This window comes from Mercenaria mercenaria, chromosome 14, assembly GCF_021730395.1.
Source record: "Mercenaria mercenaria strain notata chromosome 14, MADL_Memer_1, whole genome shotgun sequence".
Classification (NCBI taxonomy): Eukaryota; Metazoa; Mollusca; class Bivalvia; order Venerida; family Veneridae; genus Mercenaria; species Mercenaria mercenaria.
The window spans coordinates 42,077,785-42,099,553 of record NC_069374.1 but is presented as its reverse complement, the minus strand read 5'-3'; the positions used below and the strand labels follow the sequence as shown (position 1 = coordinate 42,099,553).

The window sequence follows — 21,769 nt, the reverse complement described above, 5'->3', positions numbered from 1 at the left end:
TGGCTGCAATAGGGATCATCTACTTGGCATGTCCAGTCATCCCGCTAAATTTCAACACTCTTGGCCTAGTGGTTCTCAAGTCACTGTTCAGGCTCCTGTGACCTTGACCTTTGATCAAGTGACCTCAAAATAAATAGGGATCATCTACTCTGCATGTCCAATCATCCTATTAAGATTCAACATTGTAGGTCAAGTGGTTCTCAAGTTATTTCCAAAAAATGATTTTACATGAACAGGCCACTGTGACCTTGACCTTTAATAGACTGACCCCAAAATCAATAGGGGTCATCTACTCTGCATGTTCAATCATCCTATGAAGTTTCAACATTCTGGGTCAAGTGGTTCTCAAGTTATTGATCGGAACTGGTTATCAATGTTCAGGCCCCTGTGACCTTGACCTTTAACGGAGTGACCCCAAAAACAATAGGGGTCATTTACTCTGCATGAACAATCATCCTATGAAGTTTCAACATTCTGGGTCGAGAGGTTCTCAAGTTATTGATTGGAAATGGTTTTCCATGTTCAGGCCCCAGTGGCCTTGACCTTTAACAGAGTGACCCTAAAATCGTTAGGGGTCATCTACTCTGCATGACCAATCACCCTATGAAGTTTCATCATTCTGGGTCAAGTGGTTCTCAAGTTACTGACCGGAAATGGTTTTCAATGTTCAGGCCCCTGTGACCTTGACCTTTCACAGAGTGACCCCAAAATCGTTAGGGGTCATCTACTCTGCATGACCAATCATCCCATTAAGTTTCAACATTCTGGGTCAAGTGATTCTCAAGTTACTGACCGGAAATGGTTTTCAATGTTCAGGCCCCTGTGACCTTGACCTTTAATGGAGTGACCCCAAAATAGATAGGGGTCATCTACTTTGCATGTACAATCATCCAATGAAGTTTCAACATTCTGGGTCAAGTGGTTCTCTAGTTATTGATCGGAAATGGTTTTCAATGTTCAGGCCCCTGTGACCTTGACCTTTGACGGAGTGACCCCAAAATCAATAGGGGTCATCTACTCTTCATGATCAATCATCCTATGAAGTTTCAACATTCTGGGTCAAGTGGTTCTCTAGTTATTGATCGGAAATGGTTTTCAATGTTCAGGCCCCTGTGACCTTGACCTTTGACGGAGTGACCCCAAAATCAATAGGGGTCATCTACTCTTCATGAACAATCATCCTATGAAGTTTCAACATTCTGGGTCAAGTGGTTCTCTAGTTATTGATCGGAAATGGTTTTCAATGTTCAGGCCCCTGTGACCTTGACCTTTGACGGAGTGACCCCAAAAACAATAGGGGTCATCTACTCCAGCAGGCCTACAACCCTATGAAGTTTGAAGGTTCTAGGTCAAATGGTTCTCCAGTTATTGCTCGGAAATGAAGTGTGACGTACGTACGGACGGACGGACGGACAGGGCAAAAACAATATGTCTCCTGGGGGAGACAAAACAAGGTCATTTCTTACCAAATTCTCAGCTATTTTTTTCCAATAAAAAAAAAGAAATACAGTTTGCATAAGAGAAAAATTGAGGTGAATTATATAAATGGAAACTGGCGTTTATAGTATATAACTGTATACAACTATGCTACATTTTAGGTCTTATTCATTGTTTCTCCAAGATTTCCAGTTCACCAACACATAAGCAGAATAGTGATGTATCAGGAAACAAGACCTCAGATATTTTGTGGCTGTTAAATTGGAATTATTTCAAGAGAAGCAACATTTCTAATTCTGTATCCCCTTGGGTAAGACAGGAATAGCAATTACAGGTAGATTTTCACCTGTTCTCTTCCCTGATGGATACATTTCAAAAGAAAGCAGGAGCTATAAAACCACAAGCTATCAGAAGTTCACTGATTAAATAACTAATTAAGATAATATTTGGTAAAAAATACAGTTAAACAAATTATGGCTGTAAACTGAATGACTCATCTGCAAGTATTCTTGTTAAGGCAATAAACTACCATAAAAACTGGAATATAATTACGCTTATGTATATTAAATCACTTATTTATTGACAATTTTATTAAATAACTGCATGTACTTAAAAGATTCAAAGGTTAAACACTCAATTGTAAAAATGAAAAAAATTGTAAAAAAAGTGTGTGATATATTCAAATGTTTACGGTATTATATCATAATACTATACACTTACTTAATGATTTTCCAGATAATAGTTAAACTATCTGCCTAAATTCTGCAGCCATTTAATAATGTTTTAATACATGGCAATGCCTGAATTCTGCAGCCATTTAGCAAAATTTGAATTTTGGCAGATTTTACCAACAAACCACTGGCCATGTAGCAAAATCTATGAACTAGTAATCTTCAAAAATTTATTTATGATAATAAGTTTGTTTGTTGTCCATGTTATTACTTGTAAGAAATGTCATTTAAGCTTATCTGCACTACTGACAGCAAACAAATAGACCAATTGTAAGCAAAAAATATGGCCCTGCAATTTGAAAAGAATCCAACACAGATAGGTAAGGGAGGCAACTCCTTTAGATTTTGTTAAATTCTGCTTTCTTCCAGTCAAGGGTTGATTTTCTTTGTATGCCGGGTATCAATTACCAATGTATTGTCATACAGTACAGTCAGATTTAATCTGTCAGTCAACAATAACACATTAATTGATGTAAAAATACCTGCCACACTGTGACCTTAGGGTAGGAGTGTACCAATGTGTATCAATAAATCAATTTATTTATTAGGGACATTTCTGGTACAATATACCCTTGCTCTACACTTTTTACAAGATCATGTGGGGGACATAAAAACTGTAAAAAAAACATCAATACTGTGTGGGACTAATTTTTGTGAATTGCATGGTTGCATAAATCAAGGAAATTAAATGTCAACAAACAAATACAATTCCTATTCATTTTATCTATCCACTCAAAATAACAATTTTGGCCTTACCAAGAATTTCATGCCTATGAATTTAAACAATATCACTGTACATATAATAATAATAACATAGCAATGCAAAACGTTGCCGGCAAGACAGCATGTACATTTGCACAAGTTACGCTGCAGTAAGATATAATTTGATTTTATACGGTGTGTTCTCACTATTTCCTTTAAAGAAGCATTTTATTTTATGCTAACTAATGAAATACTGTATTCTGTTAGTTAAATATTTTTATATCTCATCACTCACACTGTGAAAATATGAAATCTATATTTCCACACTGTGAGAGATATAGCTCCGCCCCCTCATACATTGTGTATGAATTCTAAATTATTTGCTTAAAACAGGATAAAAATTGTAGTCGCACTTTGTTCTTTATAGTATATTTCTCAATTCAAATTATTTTACTTAAAGAGAATTTCATAACATTATGCAGCAAAAAATAAAATACAATGGAACTTTATGTTGTATGCGTCTTTATAACGTTACAGCTTGTTATGACGTCATGTCTGTTTACGCACGTCTGTTTCCCACGCTGAGATTAAAAATAGTTGCAAAATGCACATCTCAACGTAATCGAGCATAAAATAAAAAGAAAATTTGTTTGTTTTGAGTGAATATTATAAGGATCTTACATGCCTGCCAGTGTAAGACGGGGTTTTCCCTACCCGAGGGACAGTGTGGAATGGAAAACCGAGCGTTAGCGAGGTTTTTTATCCATGCTGTCCCGAGGGTAGGGAAAACAGCTGTCTTACACAGGCAGACATGTTAGATCATTTTTCTTGCCTCTTCATGTTCAAAATAGATCGTGCAGACAAATAGGTTTGTGATTTTCCTGACATTATTTATAAAGTTTATGACGTCACAATGGTACCAGTACTATGTGACGTCACCTTAGTGCACGCTATTTTAGACAAGGTTTTTCCCTAGGGAAAGACAGGAATATCTATCCCCGGCGCATGCTCGGATAAATGTATACTTCCCCGCTAGGTAGGCAAGAAGGAATATATCTCACCTTGAAGTGAGAAAATTTTCACATTTTCACTCGCACTACACGCTCGTGAAAGTATTTGAAATTTTCTCACTTCTCAGGGAGATATATTCCATATTCACTCAAAACAAACAAATATCCTCTATATATTTCAGATTAGAGAAACGAAGAGAAAGACATGGTTAACAAAAATCAGGCCTGTTAAATCCTATCTGACTCTCCTGACATTGACCTTGAATTCACCAAGTGCTGAAAATGACACCCAAAAATTCTGTTTGATCAATAACTTGTAATAGAAACGGACACAAAGAATTTGTTTAACAATGATTATCAGTTATGAATTTATTCTGAAGATCAATGATATATCAACAAAACTTCCAAACTGCCAATAATTTAACAAAGTTTACACAACCAATTAAGGGGACGCATACTTTGAAATTAGAAAAAAGTGGGTGGGGTATTATAAAATTTACCTGCAAAAAAGTACAAGGTTTTGGTAAATGAAATGAATACTGTTTCAACTGTTATAAGTACACAAAGGATTGCTCACTAAAATAAAAATGAGAAACACTGAAACAAGAAAGTTATTGTTGAATTACATAAGACTTCTTGTGTACATTCAAAGTCAACAATTAAGACTTTTTGGTGCGGAAATAATAGTGCTTCACTTTGTCCAAACATTTATCAATGTCCTACAGATTCTAATTTAAAGAAAGAATGTGAAATAAGTTCACTGTCTTGCTTTTCATTTCGCATATGTGAGCTAAAACACATTATTTAGTTTGTTTACAAAGTAGTGCATAAGAAAAGATACGGTGGTCAAGGAATGCCACATTACAAAACTAAAAGAGTATATTCCCCTTAATACATTAAACATTTATCGTTACAGAAGTCTAGTGGCTTACAATAAAGGCCTAGAAATGTTGCCATTATTAATTTTTAACTTGGTATTCATGAACTACAATGCACTTAAATATCAAAACACATTCAACAAACTTTTGAATTGTATTGTCTTAAAAATCCCAAAATAAGGTATGAAATTTGGTTGAGAGGTCCAATCAATGTGTATATGTGCAAAAGCAACATTCTAATCTTGTTCACAAAAGTTACTAATAAACAGCAGGAATGTCAATGATCAAAACTGGACGAATATACAGTTATCCTCACTTTAATGTCATTTATAATTTGTCCTTGAATTCTCCACCATACTTTTCATAATTCTGTTTGCACGAGTTGCACGAGAATGCTGTCATTCACGTAAAAAAACGGGGTCAAATAAGTTGTAAATGCAATATCATCTAAACGTAATTAATGGATTATGCAGTTCAAGATAAACTTTATCTCATAACGTAACGAACATGTATAATGTTGTAAAAACAACTTTACTTACACTGATTTAAGTAGCAGTCGGTTTATAAGTGACTTTATTGATTCATTTTGTGTTTTGTTATTGTTGTCAAAAAGTATAACGGAAGTGCCTCACAACTGAAGCGGAAACCAGTTTGATGCGCAAAGTAGTCCACTGTAAGTAATATTATTTGACAAATGTCCACAGAAATTAATAATTTTCTAATATTATAGACGAATATCTGAATAGGATTCATTATTTGATAAGAAATTATAATCATCGACATGTTTTTTTAAAAATCGTACACGTGCTGACACCTAAGTTGTCTCCCGTTGTTTATTAGAGTTACCTTTCGTCCGGCGCAGTAATACATTTGCAGTGAATCGCCGAGAAGTCGTGGGAAAATTAAAAACCATGTAAACAAACTAAAATTAACCACCTTTTCAAGATGAATTTCAAGTGATCGACTTTATGCATTTAACCCGCCTGACCTGTGTAGCATCTTAGATATCTGTTCTAAGGTATTCATTGTGTAGAATGTCATGTTATGCCCTTGCAATGCTAATCCCACTCTGATTTTTTTGTTTACATTTTTTATCAATGAAAATATGGCGTCCATCCCGAGATGAACAGACGTGGCGTTAAATTTTTACATGTTTAAGCAAACCTGGTGTGTTAGAAAGAAAATCTCATCCCTTCAACATTATTTGGAACACTGTCATTGTAAAAAACCTGTTTTTTCCTTATACAAAAGCTTAATATTTTGTGTTGAATGTACTTTCACAAAGACCTCTGTTTTCCTATTACATTCATAGTACCACATTCTTATCCACAAAATACTGAATATTACAGGTGTCCATCAGTATTATATCAGTTTAGGAATATGTTTTTTATTTTCCCACCATCGATTTCTTGAATATGCACCCCTTCCGCATTGCTATATGAACTGTGAATGTAGCAATATGCGTCCCCTTAAGTGAACACCTAAAAGAAAGTTATAATAAAGTTGCAGGTAGGAAATAATGCAGATGATTAAAAAAAATATCTGATTTTTAAGGTATAATTGCAGCAATATATCTTAAAATTGCATTGTAAATAATCTAATATGGTGAAAATGATGTAGCAAAAAAAAAAATCTATTCAAAAGCAAGAAACCCGAGTCTGTATAATTTTTTGAACAGTTCATTAATTTAACCACAAACCACTACTCTTTAGTCACTTAACATTAGTTGCTAGGTGCACAATGTACATTCCGATCATCCTTTGGTATTGATGATCAGCTAGAACTAGTCTGTGTTCAGAACTTCAGACCCTGTGTTTTGTTCACAGGAGATAACTCCTGAGGCTATTCAAAATTTGTATAATTATACCCCTTTTTCTAAAAATACTAGGTAGTCAAAACCAAGAAAGATTGGCCAGAATATAATGATGAGAAATGATTTTAAACAAGAGCTGTCACTAATGGTGACAAATGCCCCCTGCAGCACCTTGACCTTTGACTTGGTGTCCCCAAAGTCAATAGGGGTTGTGTACTCAATAAGTACTATTAGCACGTGAAGTTTGAAGGTCCTGGGTGCAGTGGTTCGCGAGTAAAGTGCCTTCATGCAAAAAGTTAACATTAGCCCCTGTGACCATGACCTTTGACCTGGTGACCCCAAAGTCAGTAGGGGTCGTGTACTCAATAAGTACTATCAGCATGTGAAGTTTGAAGGTCCTGGGTGCAGTGGTTCGCGAGTAAACTGCCTTCATGCAAAAAGTTAACATTGGCCCCTGTGACCTTGACCTTTGACCTGGTGACCCCAAAGTCAGTAGGGGTCGTGTACTCAATAAGTACGATCAGCATGTGAAGTTTGAAGGTCCTGGGTGCAGTGGTTCGCAAGTAAAGTGCCTTCATGCAAAAAGTTAACATTGGCCCCTGTGACCTTGACCTTTGACCTGGTGACCCCAAAGTCAGTAGGGGTCGTGTACTCAATAAGTACTATCAGCACGTGAAGTTTGAAGGTCCTGGGTGCAGTGGTTCGCGAGTAAACTGCCTTCATGCAAAAAGTTAACATTGGCCCCTGTGACCTTGACCTTTGACCTGGTGACCCCAAAGTCAGTAGGGATCGTGTACTCAATAAGTACTATCAGCATGTGAAGTTTGAAGGTCCTGGGTTCAGTGGTTCGCGAGGAAAGTGCCTTCATGCAAAAAGTTAACGTTGTGACGAACTACAAACGAACTAACAAACGGACGGACAGATGAAAACTAATATGCCTCCCATCGGGGGCATAAAAATTAAAAAAGATTATCTAGTCAGTAGCCAGACTAAACTATAACATAGAAGTATATACACAAGAGGATGTATGTGTTAAGAAGCTAATTCATAGTCGCTCCCGTTAATCCATATAGGCGACTCTTCCAGAAGATACTGAAGACGTTCCAATTCAAGAAAGCACCCTTACACAGGACTCTTATCCCAATGTCACTTATTTTAGTTGGAGAAACGGGGACTTGACAGTGCTCCAGATAAGCCGAGTATAAGTGTATCCGACGCTTCGGAAATGCTAGATTATGCATAAAATTTTCATCCGTGCTTCTGAATATACGCAAAACAAGAAAAATGCAAGCATACTTTCAATTTCTTAACAGTGATTTTCATTTTAGGAAGTTTTTGGACATGTGCAGCTACCCAAACAATTTAAATGCAATTTTATTCCTAACAAGAGGTAAAGGTTAGTTGTAAGTTTTTAGTGCAAATGGCCAGTGTGTGTGTGTGTTGTTTACTTCTTACAATATTTTGAATGTAACATTTATGGCTTTCAATCGAAAAATGTGTAAATATTAATAACTTTTCTCAAATGAAAAGCATATTTCAGCAAAGTAAATTCATAACATTGTGCAGGATCTTATTAGCAATTTTTAAGGAAGAAAACAAGGTTTCATTTGGTATGAAAACAACAATATAATAAATTTACAATTTGTAAAGCAAGCAAAGTTGAAAACACATGGGCCAACAGAGGTAATGTTATTATTAAAAACTGCCATTGAGTGTCACATACTGCTTGAACTCATGACCCCTGGTTTTGTAGTGAGACAGTGTTACCACTGGAGCACTGTGTCTGCTCTTATGTTATAAACAAGAGGGTCATGATGGTCCAATATCATTCACCTGGATTCTGAGTAGTTCTAAGTTCTGTCATAAAACAAGAGAAGCAACTCTCTCGCCTAAGAGAACATAGTACTGCCTGGGGATCAAACTATTTCCCAAGATTGTGCATTATCTTACTGATCTAATTCGGCAGGGTCAAGGTTTTTTTTGTATTCAGACAGTTTTAACTGGAGAATAGTTCAGAGGTTATCAAAAGACTCTGACTACAGTAGCAATCAAAATCATTTTACGAAAAAATTGAAATAGCATATAACTGGATCTAATTATTCAAATACATGGTTTTTGCAGGTATAATATTACTGCATATGGGTAATAAAATAATGCAAGTAGATTTATAGTCTATCATTCAGTATAGGTTTCCTGTTCTTTCAAAAATGCTAAAATTCACTTCCTGTGAAATCTGCAGTGAAAGATAGAGAAGCTTTAGATGAAAGACAGTTATTATGATTTTGCTAAAGATTCTGACATGAATTGTTATCTGTGCTATTTTACACTAAAATTACCAAAATGATTAATTTAAACAAGTAAATTGATTATTTAAAGAAAGCACATACCTGTCTGAGCAATAAGGTTTTGTTTATCTACTGCAGCCGAGAATTTCTGTCGTGCTGTATCCGAAATCAGCAAACCTTCTGCTATGTTCTCCATTGAACTCATGATTTCAATCTGTTTAATTTTTCCAGTCAATATATGCGTATTTAGTCACCAATATTATTCACTTTTATCATCTCTGATTTAATCAGTAGTTTCCATGTTTTGGATTTCATATAAGTCAACAGAATATTTCAATAATTATTACTTAATCATTCAAATGTCAACTATCATACAGTAAATCCACTGTTTCTCAAAAAATGTCAATTATCATACAGTAAATCCATCGTTTCTCATTAAAAGTCAATTATCATACAGTAAATCCATCGTTTCTCAAAAAATGTCAATTATCATACAGTAAATCCATCATTTCTCATTAAATGTCAATTATCATTCAGTAAATCCATTGTCTCTCAAAAAATGTCAATCAGTTGTTCCTCTGCTTGTTTCTATAACAAGAAACATTATATCAGGTTCAAGACATCAAAGCCCTAGAATTTAAAACCTTCAGTAAGCAAACCAAGAAACCAATGTCTAACCAACATGTGAACAACAACTTGTCAACTGTTGATAAATATTGTCCATAAAGGCTACTTAACATTTAACAAATAGTCATTTGTCAAGTAAACCGCACAGCAGACAGCTCAGACAAAACCACAAACCTTTTTTCCACCCAACTACTTGAAAACTGCAAAAGCCCTATAACAACAATATATTTTTCACCATCTATAAACCACTAGTTTGGAGACTATTTTCCTACTTTTTCTTCCGCTATCTTTTAATCTAATCACTAAACAAAAAAAAATTACAATGTGAAAATCTCTTATCAAAGTGTGATAATGTTTATAAGTTTGTTCGTTTGTTTGCTTTTACTCAAGTTCAGAAATAAGATAACTAAATAAATGAAAAGAAATCCTGCAAGTACATGTTAAGTGTGAAAGTATCTTAATTACATGTGTTAATAATCTAATCACCGTAAATAATATTGATCATTACTGAGCAATAACCTGTGTTGATATAGGCCAGACTTATTCCATTTTATGTTACCAGTGTATCTGGGAGTACACCATATTTTCTCACAAATGTAGAGAATTTAAAACTATCATTTTTGTTTTCAAAATATGCAAGCCATGGAAACCATCAATACCATATACCTAATTAGGTGGGTTCTTTGCAAAATTCTGCAGGTCTCATCAGACTGCAAAAATTCTGTTTGTTAAAATTATCATTATCTGATTGATGTCTATAATTTGTCATGACAACTTCTGATTAGTTTTTTAGCTGGTATTTAATTTTTACAAAGCTTAATTAAGCACTAAATTATCTAAGTGACATCATCTATTAGTATATCAAAATAATTTGAACAATCTTGGTAGAGGGTCTGACACAAGGACTATTTGTGTAAAATTATTTTAAAATCGGGCCAACAGTTTCACACAAGAAGATTTTTATAGTTTCCACTTATAATATACATAATTGTATAGGGAAAAGTGACTACACCCTCTGGTGGCCATGTTTTTTGACGAATCAAAGTAATTTGAACACTCTTGGTAGAGGGTCACACCAGGAGCACTTGTGTAACATTATTTTAAAATCGGGCCTGTAGTTTCACACAAGATTTTTTTAATTTCCTCTATATACATATAGGGAAAAGTAATCACGCCCCCTGGTGGCCATGTTTTTAGACGAATCAAAATAATTTGAATAATCCTGGTAGAGGGTCACACAAGGACCATATATTTTGTTTTAATAACTTCAAAATCGGACCATCGGTTTAGGAGGAGATGTTGTTTGAAGATTTTTTTCTATTTTTTAGCTCTGGCAGCTCCTAATATGTGCAACTAAGCAGAACCGTTTGAACAACTTTGGACCATCCAATGAACATCCATGCCAAGTTTCATCAAAATCCATTCAGTGGTTTTGGAGAAGATGTCTTTTAAACATAATTGTTGATGACGGACAGACAACAGCGTGATCACAATAGCTTGCCATTAGCATTGCTCAGGTGAGCTAAAAAAATGCACCAGAGGGTTTCATACCTGTATATCAAAAACTTTCTGGGAGCAGACCCCACTCTTCCCCCAAATACGGACTGAGACCCCCTCTCGTACCTACCCCCTCTTGGAGCTATGCACCTTGCCAGTGACGCCTTTGTTCTAAACCTAAACTGGTGTCCCCCATCAATCAAATATTTCTGGACCCGGGCCTGATCCATTGTCACACTTACTGATTTGCCTTTTTACTAAACATATATTGCATGCCTGCCATATCTATTTATATCTATTTTATTAAAGTACATTCGCATTGTTGAAGTAATGCTTTTTTTGTATTGATATTTATAGTTAATATGAATGCACAAGTCACTATAATCATCAATTTCTTATCTTATCTTATATGAAAAATAATTTTTGTCTAAAATGTGTGAATCAATTTTGTATTGTAACCTATCCTACAATGTTTTTACAACACAAATTTAAATTAAACATGTACATACCATTTTTTTTAAAACCCTGATAAGCAAATAAAATTTATTTTTCACATGTGCCAAGTTTGATTGCTTATCTGATAAGAACCTGATATGCACAACTACTGTAAAAATCATGTGTTAACTTCATATAAAATAGGGAAAATGTAAACCACTAAAAATCTAGAACACCCACATGTTAGCACATTATTTTTCTTTTTCAATACATTTATTTCATTGATGAATGCAGGATAAATTTGATAATGTTGTGGTGTTAATATAAAAAAATTAAATTTCAACAAACAAACTGAATCCCTGTATTTATCTTTTAAATTCAAAACTGACCAAAATTTAATTCATGTCCCATTTTAAACTATAAAATTTTGTACACACAAATTTAAATGATTTCATAGTATTGGAAATATAATAACTAAATCAAATTCTGTTTACCTGGCAATGATGAACAAATTTTGTCCTCTAAAAACAAAATTTCAAGAACTGAAATATATTTACGAAACGAAATGCAGATATTCCTACAGACACCAGAAACTGTTAGAACACCATCCAGAAAAACAAAAACATTTACAATTATGAATAATCGGCAGAACAAAGAGCCCTGAAAAGAATTATTATAAACACCATGTTCTAAATATTTATCTCCAAAGTAACAAAAAAATATAGCATTATAAAAACATCAAAATGTGAAGAATTCCACCTGCAATTTCCGTTCACTGCCAATAAATGCAGAGCTGAAAATGCTTGGCATATGGCTCAAATTCCCTAACCACAGTTTTAATTGATATAATTAATTGTTTTCATTTCAAATCTTAATCTTTATTGCCAGTTTCTAGTATGTTTACAAAAACAAGTAAAGTAGAAATATTGCTTCTTATAATATCATTCTTCATTTTCTCCAGTCAGGTATTTTACCTGCATATTGTCCCAACAGTCTGTTGGGTATCACACTTCACAGTAGCCATCCACATGTTTTAGAACAACACAAGTTGTGCAACTGGCACTCGTGAGCAAAAAGTCTAAAAGACCAAATAGCTTATTACATTTTAATTTCTGATAAACTTTTTTTAGTAGTATTCACAGATCTTTTTATAGATTTTATCAACTACCACAAAAACAATATCTAAGTGCCGAGTGGCGGCTGTAAAAAGTATACCCATACTTGGATTAAGTGTTGTTATATTGTCTGGCCCTTTGATCGGTGCTAGGGGGCGTGAAAGGTGATGCACATTTCTTTACCCATCAATAACATACTCAATCAAACAGAGTCTGCTATTATTCTGCTTGGTTGCATTCTATATATGCTTCCAAAGGATCTTTTCACAGATTTTTTCCAACTGCTTTGTACCAAACCAATTTATACAACACTTCAGACCAAGTTTGGTAGATATTTATTGCCAGTTCCACAAGATGTTATGTCCTAAGTAATGTTTCCATCCTCCAGTCTGAATATAGTCAGAGTAGAGATGTTAGTGTGCCACTCTTCAATCCTACATACATAGAATATTGCCAGAGTAGAGATGTTAGTATGCCACCCTTCAATCCTCCATACACAGAATATTGCCAGAGTAGAGATGTTAGTATGCCACCCTTCAATCCTCCATACATAGAATATTGCCAGAGTAGAGATGTTAGTGTGTCGCCCTTCAATCCTCAATACATAGAATATTGCCAGAGTAGAGATGTTAGTGTGCCGCCCTTCAATCCTCTGTACATAGGATATTGCTGGAGTAGAGATGTTAGTATGTCACCCTTCAATCCTCAATCCTTCAATCCTTGAGATGTTAGTATGCCACCCTTCAATCCTCCATACATAGAATATTGCTGGAGTAGAGATGTTAGTATGCCATGCTTCAATCCTCCATACATAGAATATTGCTAGAGTAGAGATGTTAGTGTGCCGCCCTTCAATCCTCCATACACAGAATATTGCCAGAGTAGAGATGTTAGTGTGCTACCTTCCAATCCTCAATACATAGAATATTGCTGGAGTAGAGATGTTAGTATGCCACCCTTCAATCCTCTATACATAGAATATTGCCAGAGTAGAGATGTTAGTGTGTCACCCTTCAATCCTCCATACATAGAATATTGCCAGAGTAGAGATGTTAGTGTGCCACCCTTCAATCCTCCATACACAGAATATTGCCAGAGTAGAGATGTTAGTGTGCCACCTTCCAATCCTCAATACATAGAATATTGCCAGAGTAGAGATGCTAGCATGCCACCCTTCAATCCTCCATACATAGAATATTGCCAGAGTAGAGATGTTAGTATGCTACCCTTCAATCCTCCATACATAGAATATTGCCAGAGTAGAGATGTTAGTGTGTCGCCCTTCAATCCTCAATACATAGAATATTGCCAGAGTAGAGATGTTAGTGTGCCGCCCTTCAATCCTCCGTACATAGAATATTGCTGGAGTAGAGATGTTAGTATGTCACCCTTCAATCCTCAATCCTTCAATCCTAGAGATGTTAGTATGCCACCCTTCAATCCTCCATACATAGAATATTGCCGGAGTAGAGATGTTAGTGCGCCACCCTTCAATCCTCCATACACAGAATATTGCCGGAGTAGAGATGTTAGTGTGCCACCCTTCAATCCTCCATACACAGAATATTGCCGGAGTAGAGATGTTAGTGTGCCACCCTTCAATCCTCCATACACAGAATATTGCCGGAGTAGAGATGTTAGTGTGTCACCCTTCAATCCTCCATACATAGAATATTGCCAGAGTAGAGATGTTAGTGTGCCATCCTTCAATCCTCCATACATAGAATATTGCCGGAGTATAGATGTTAGTCTTTCACCCTTCAATCCTCCATACATAGAATATTGCCGGAGTAGAGATGTTAGTGTGCCATCCTTCAATCCTCCATACATAGAATATTGCCAGAGTAGAGATGTTAGTGTGCCACCCTTCACTCCTCCATACATAGAATATTGCCAGAGTAGAGATGTTAGTATGCCACCCTTCACTCCTCCATACATAGAATATTGCTAGAGTAGAGATGTTAGTATGTCACCCTTCAAATCCTCCATACATAGAATATTGCCAGAGTAGGGATGTAAGTGTGTCGCCCTTCAATCCTCCATACATAGAATATTGCTATAGTAGAGATGTTAGTGTGTCGCCCTTCAATCCTCCATACATAGAATATTGCCAGAGTAGAGATGTTAGTGTGCCACCCTTCAATCCTCCATACATAGAATATTGCTGGAGTAGAGATGTTAGTGTGCCACCCTTCAATCCTCAATACATAGAATATTGCCAGAGTAGAGATGTTAGTGTGCCACCCTTCAATCCTCCATACATAGAATATTGCTAGAGTAGAGATGTTAGTATGCCACCCTTCAATCCTCCATACATAGAATATTGCCAGAGTAGAGATGTTAGTGTGTTGCCCTTCAATCCTCCATACATAGAATATTGCCAGAGTAGAGATGTTAGTGTGCCACCCTTCAATCCTAGAATATTGCTAGAGTAGAGATGTTAGTGTGCCACCCTTCAATCCTCCATACATAGAATATTGCTAGTGTAGAGATCTATGTTAGTGTGCCACCCTTCAATCCTATAGAATAGCTTTTCATGGCCAATACATCAAGTCATCATCAAGTGAACAACAGTATGACATTTTTCTTTCAATTCTGCTTAAATTGGAGGCATTGTGAACAACAGTACTATATAACTTGTACATTTTTTTATACCTTTATTGTTGCTAACAGTAAAATCTTTAATGTTTTTAAAAGGGTATATAACTTCTATTCACTGTATTCAAGAAGGAACTGGATCAGTATCATGACATGATTCATGTTTATCAAACAAATGAAGATCATTTTCAGTGGGGATGGCTTATTGCATTCAGTGTTAACCACATTTAAAGTCATCGCTACAGTTTTTCCGGATGGGTCGATATTTACCCCAACACTGTGCCAATTTGGATGTGTTTCTAATCGATGTAGCTCACTGCAGAGTTGGTGCGGTCTTCTGCGCATGCCCGGAAGTGATTACGCATACAGCAAAAATTCGCAAATAATTGTATGTTCGCATGCATTTAATGTACAAAATGTATAATATACTGACTAAAGGTTAGGGTAAGTATCACCATGGTTACAAAATATATACATTTAAAGTACTTTTAGTTAAATACTTCAATCCGACATATACTGGAGTCTGTTATTTATACCAGCGCTCAAACTCTGCATTGAGTCACAGCTGTTTCTAATCCCGTACTGTACCCGTACGGTACATTCGTAAACTATAGGTTTTGTTAAAAAAAAGGGGCGGAAACTTTCGTACCAACCTGCGTTGTATAAATGCCCACCACACCCCACCTCGTTGTAATTTGATTTAAGCGAAATCTAATATGGTGACCTATCGATTTTCTTTTTGTTTTAGATTAGGTAGACATAACCAAAGGTATGTGCAGAGTTTGATTAAATTCTATTATGTGAAACTCGATAAAATAGCAAAAGTACCAACTTAAAACTGACAAAAATATGCAAAAATAGCCCTTGGGTCTGCTGAACAAGTATTCCTTTCTTTACAAAATCATGTTCTTTTGATTTCTGTGAGCATGTTTCAAATAGATATATTGTTTTTTCCATTATAAAAATGCTTAGATAATCAAATTTATGCTGATTATTGTACTTTACTGAAATATATTTTAGGATTACAGATATTTTGAAAAATGTTTAAAATAGCACCATATCTAAGAGCAAATTAAACTGAAACAAAGCTGGTGACCTAGTATTTTTATTTCATTTTTCAATACATCATAACATGATCTTTTAATACAAAACATTTCATCAAAATCTATTATTGAGAAAAAAATTACGAAACTTTAGCGAGCGTCCTTAAGGTAGAATAGGGTTAATTTAACATTTTTTTTTTTTGTACTTTTGTTGTTATATTTAGATATTTTTGCTGTTATATTTAGAAAGTATATAAACTAATGAATTTGTTAAAATGTCATTTTTAAAACTATCTTTGAGCTTATAAGGGTGACTAAAGTGAATAAAATGTTTCACACATCATTAACTTTTGAAGAATTCTTGCAGCTAACCCCTTAATACAACAAATTTTAAACATTGCTTTTTTCCCTGCTTAATGATAAAAGTATTTGTTTTTAATTTTAAGACTTTTTTGTACTACAAGAGATCAGAGTGATCTTGGCGCCCACCAATGTGCCATTTTTGATAGTTCCAAATTTCAAGACTTATTGACTTCAAAGTTTATTTCGGTACACAAAGCTATGCAAGTGGTCCAAATTTGAAAGCTGTAGCTTGAGAAATGTGAAAGTAGGTCACTTCAGAACACAAATCTATGCATGTGGTCCAAATTTAAAGCCTGTACCTTCAAAAATGTGAAAGTAGGTCACTAGATCAATGTCAAGGTCAAAGTTTGTTTCGGTACACAATCCTATGCATGTGGTCTAAATTTGAAGCCTGTAGCTACAGAAATGTGAAAGTAGGTCACTAGGTCAATCTTAAGGTCAAAGTTCATTTCGGTACACAAAACTATGCAAGTGGTCCAAATTTGAAGGCTGTAGCTCGAGAAATGTGAAAGTAGGTCATTAGGTCAAAATCAAGGTCAAATTTCATTTTGGAACACGAAACTATGCATGTGGTCCAAATTTGAAGGTTGTAGCTACAGAAATGTGAAAGTAGGTCACTAGGTCAAAATCAAGGTCAACTCATGTCAAGGTTCATCTTGCCACTCAAAACCATACATGTGGTCCAAATTTGAATGTAGTAGGTTATTGACAAGAAAATTTTAAAAGCTTTTCCCTATATAAGTCTATATGAACCATGTGACCCCCAGGGCGGGGCCATATTTGACCCTAGGGGGATAATTTGAACAAACTTGGTAGAGAACCACTACATGTTGCTACATTACAAATGCCAAAGCCCTAGGCTTTGTGGTTTGGACAAGAAGATTTTCAAAAGTTTTTCCCTATATAAGTCTATGTAAACCATGTGACCCCCGGGGCGGGGCCATATTTGACCCTAGGGGGATAATTTGAACAATCTTAGTAGAAGACCACTAGATGATGTCACATACCAAATATCAAAGCCCTAGGCTCTGTGGTTTTGGACAAGAAGATTTTCAAAGTTTTTCCCTAAATAAATCTATGTAAATTATAGAAATAAACAAAGGGCCATAACTCACTAAAAAATTGTTGAACCAGTCTGATTTTCAGGGGGACACAACTAGGGTACCAATACATCATTCTGACAAAGTTCGGTCAAAATCCACCTGGTAGTTTCTGAGGAGATGCGATAACGAGAAATTGTTAACGGACGGAAGGACGGACGGAAGGACGGACGGAAGGACGACCGACCACGGACGCAGAGTGATTTGAATAGCCCACCATCTGATGATGGTGGGCTAACAATAACCCTCTTACACTGCACAGATCAGATGCATTGAAACTTCTGGGTACATTTTGTATATGGGGTTGACTGTATAGCTGTAATAAGCCTTGGTCAAAAATTCATGTATAAGACATTATATTCCCTATAAATACCTCAATTTTTTCTGTAGCCATAAGTTATATAAACAATTTGTAGGTTTATATCTTTAAAAAAAAAAAGAGAAAAAAAGATACAGACCTTTCAAGATTAATTTTTATTTAATGAAAGTTCATCAAGTTTTATGTGTCACCTTAACCAAGGTACTAAACACCCCATAAACTGTAACTTTAATCCTCATAAATTGTCCTTTCTTATGATACAAAATTACAACATGTAAATTAAGACCAACAGTAATCTGTGACATTCCATTTTGTCAGTCAGTGACAAGACAGACCCCAGGGGGTCATGTGAAAGGCTTTTAATCATTGCATATTAGCCCTGAAGGGCATGATAAAAAAAACCCCTCTTTTCATTCAATGACAATAAGGCGCAGGTGTACACATATTTTCATGACCAAAAAAAAGTAATTTAAATCTTAATTTTTGAATTAATTATAAAAAGTTATGGTATGTGATATACCGGTATGAACAAAATCTTCTGCATTTAGAAACTGAAGCTTCTCTCTAACTTAATGTTTTTTCCTACTATTTCTATGCAGGTTTCAGAAGCAAAAGTGGCTGATATGTACATATACATCCAACAGGAATAAATTAAAGAAATTTTGGAAACTATCTGGTATGCAATCGGTTACGAAGCTACAGAAAATGGCAGTCAACCCAAACATGGGTATTTATGCAAGCTACCTGGTAGTTTGTACTATTTAGTTTGCACTGCTGATCTCTTTACTACCAATATAAACTAAAGTAACTGTGTAAAACCTTTTTTCTACTTCATAATCATAATCGTGACCTTAACCCTGACCCAAGCAACCCAAAATAATAATTGAACCTTGTTCTACATGCAAAAAAAAAGTCACAATAGTAGAAGGTGCCGAGCAGAATCATTTGAACAAAATCGAGAGAGCATTGACTGTGAAGTTCAATTCAACATTAATTTGCATTAGTTTTTGAGATACCGTATTTTCCCGAATAAACGCCCCCGGGGGCGTTACATTTTCCAAAGAGGCGTTCATTTGAGGTAAAAAAAAAAAAAAAAATTTTTTACAAAACTTAAAAACATCGTTCAAACCAACTGTAAAGTGTTTCTGTGTTGTTTAATTCCCCCAAAACGTAATTATTTGGCATCCAATTTAATGCAGTGCATCTTAAAATTATGCATTTAAATACGGTACCTCATGTATTCCGTGACACGCTCGCGACATTACACATTACGTCATCATACCCAAACAGCTGTGTACTCCGATAATATTTTTCTTAGTACATGCAGGTAGCAATACACAATGTCAGTGGTTTGACACGCTGCTTATGTGACAAGTTATTAAAACTGCCGAAGAAAAGGTTATCACTTTGCCGCAAATTTGTTTAAAGTCGACAGGAAGCTTGTGCGCGGGTGGTGCAAAAACAAATCAAAAATGGATTTACCGTTTAATTTTCTATTTGATGATTGGATACGTACCGTACTTAGTATAAACGTTTTGGATTTACAGTACATGGACTGTTTAAAAGTGTGTTTAATTCTTAATACACTGGATACTTACTGTAAATTACTTATTATGTGGACTTATAAAAATGAGGTAGGTGATTTTTTTTCTCGTTCTTGTTGACTTTTTTCCCTCCAAAACGGGTGGGGGTTGTTAATTAGAGGGGGGGCCTTAATTCGGGAAAATACGGTAGTTACTTGCATGCAAAACTTCAACCAGGATTTTCTAAGACCAAAAGGGGGGCATAATTTGGCCAAAGTATATGTCAGAGTTATGGGACTGGATGCTATCACCTAGTTTTATCAACCCAAAGACACATGTGAAGTTTCAAAACAATATCTGCATTAGTTTTGGAGATAGTAACTTTCATAGAAACTTAAACCAGGATTTTCTAAGTCCAAAGGGGAGCAAAATTTGGTCAAAATACATGTTACAGTTATGGGACTTGACCCAGTGAGGTTGGTAATTGACCTAAAAAAAGAAAAAAGTCCAAAAGAGTGTATAATTTGCCCAAAATACATGTCAGAGTTATGATCCTGTGAGGTTGGTTATTGACCTAGGAAAAGAAACAAGAACTCGCTGAACACGAAATGCCCTCCCCGCCCCCCACCTTTGATGCATTTAGTAACTGCACAAGGAACAGGAATTATCTGGACTTGACATTTGACGTACTGACCTCAAATCAATAATTATGGGTCATTTACCAGTCATAAGTGACCTCTATATCAAATGTGATCTTAGACAAAAGCATTCTCTAGTTATTTGGCAAAAAAGTTCTACTGTTCTGGGTCAATGTGACCTTGACCTTTAACTTACTGATCTCAAAATCAATAGGGGTCATCTGCTGGTCATGATCAACCTCCCTATTTAGTTTCGTGACCCTAAGCCCAAGTGTTCTCATGTTATCGTCTGGAAACTCCAACTGTTCTCGGTCACTGTGACCTCAAAATTAATAGTCATGATCAACCTCACTACTGAGTTTTGAGAACCGAAGCCCAAGCGTTCTCAAGTTATTGTCCGGAAATGGGTTTAACTGTTCCGGGTCACTGTGACCTTGACCTTTGACCTACTGATCTCAGAATCATTAAGGATTATCTGCTGGTCATGATTATAACTGTTCGAGTTCAATGTGACCTTGACCTTTGACCTACTGATCTCAAAATCAACAGGGGTCATCTGCTGGTCAACCTCCCTGTCATTTACTTTCATGATCCTAGGCTTAAGTTATCATCCAGAAACAGATTGGTCTGCGGACCGACAGACAGATCGACTGACGTCAGCAAAACAATATACCCCTCCTTCTTCAAAAAGAGGGGTGTGGGGGGGGGGGACAAAATGCATGTCAGAGTTATAGGACTTGATACTTAAAATTTCACCTAGTTTTGTAACCCCAAAGACACATGTTTCAACTGAATATCTGCATTTGTTTTGGAGATTATAAGTAACTGACCTGTAAAACTTCAACTAGGATTTTCTAAGCCCGAAAAAAGGCAAGCTAAGTTCTCCCATTTCCAAACCAGTCCCTCTCTTAAAACGTGCCCCAAATGCTGGCTGGGTGGATTTCATGTCCACACAAAAAAGCAGCTTTGAGTGGCTGTCCACTCACAAATTACTCAGAAGTTATACCACAGTGTAAAAATACAGCCTAATTACACTAAATTTTGCAAATCCAAAAATCATTCAATTTAGCCATAATAAATCCACAGAATCACATCCTGTTTAAAACCCACACTGATCACAGGTCTGCACTTGATAACAATTTTAGCAAATATAATCAGTTTTACGTTTTCTGCATTTTAACCAGCCAATGTCAACATTTAACAGGTTCAAATGAGGTTATAAGATAGGGAGACAACATTATCACACAATGAAAATGTTCAAATGCACTTAATTACTTATGATCAACTTTCCTGATTAATGACAGGTAAAGATATGTTGATACAGATGATAGCATGATATAAAGACTTGGTTCAAATCTTTATGATATAAACACTCCTTGAAACTGTTTTTTTTTTTTTCCCAGTCATCAGAATACAAATCCTCATAAATGATTTACGTCAAATCATTATCTAGGGACATCCTGGTCCGAATGATCTACCAGAAATCTAAGACATCAGTCCCCATGCAGGTAGCCAGACATAGATCAAACAAAATCAATGAAATTGCCCACCTTACAACTTTTGAAATAAGACACCAAAAACAGAAACACAAGACAAATTAATTTACAGTGTTCTGATCAAATTTCTTATAATAAATGTAGTAAAATCCTTGCCAT

The 21,769-nt window shown here is 35.6% G+C and overlaps 1 protein-coding gene across 6 annotated transcripts in view; it reads right to left on the bottom strand.

Annotated features, from left to right (window-relative positions):
- Positions 1-21,769, bottom strand: part of LOC123527391 (kazrin-like) — a 104,001-nt gene that overhangs the window by 77,085 nt on the left and 5,147 nt on the right. For 2 of the 6 annotated variants that reach the window (XR_008367063.1, XM_045306798.2), the window contains exon 1: positions 8,959-10,046. The exons of 1 other annotated variant lie outside the window; for it this stretch is intronic. Coding sequence is in view for 4 of the 5 variants with exons in the window: in XM_045306798.2 (XP_045162733.2) it covers positions 8,959-9,061 (103 nt within the window). In the remaining variant the exon portion in view is untranslated. Of the gene's footprint in view, positions 1-8,958; positions 10,055-21,769 lie in introns of those variants that run through there. 3 more of the 6 variants (XM_045306800.2, XM_053523322.1, XM_053523323.1) reach the window with 2 other exon arrangements.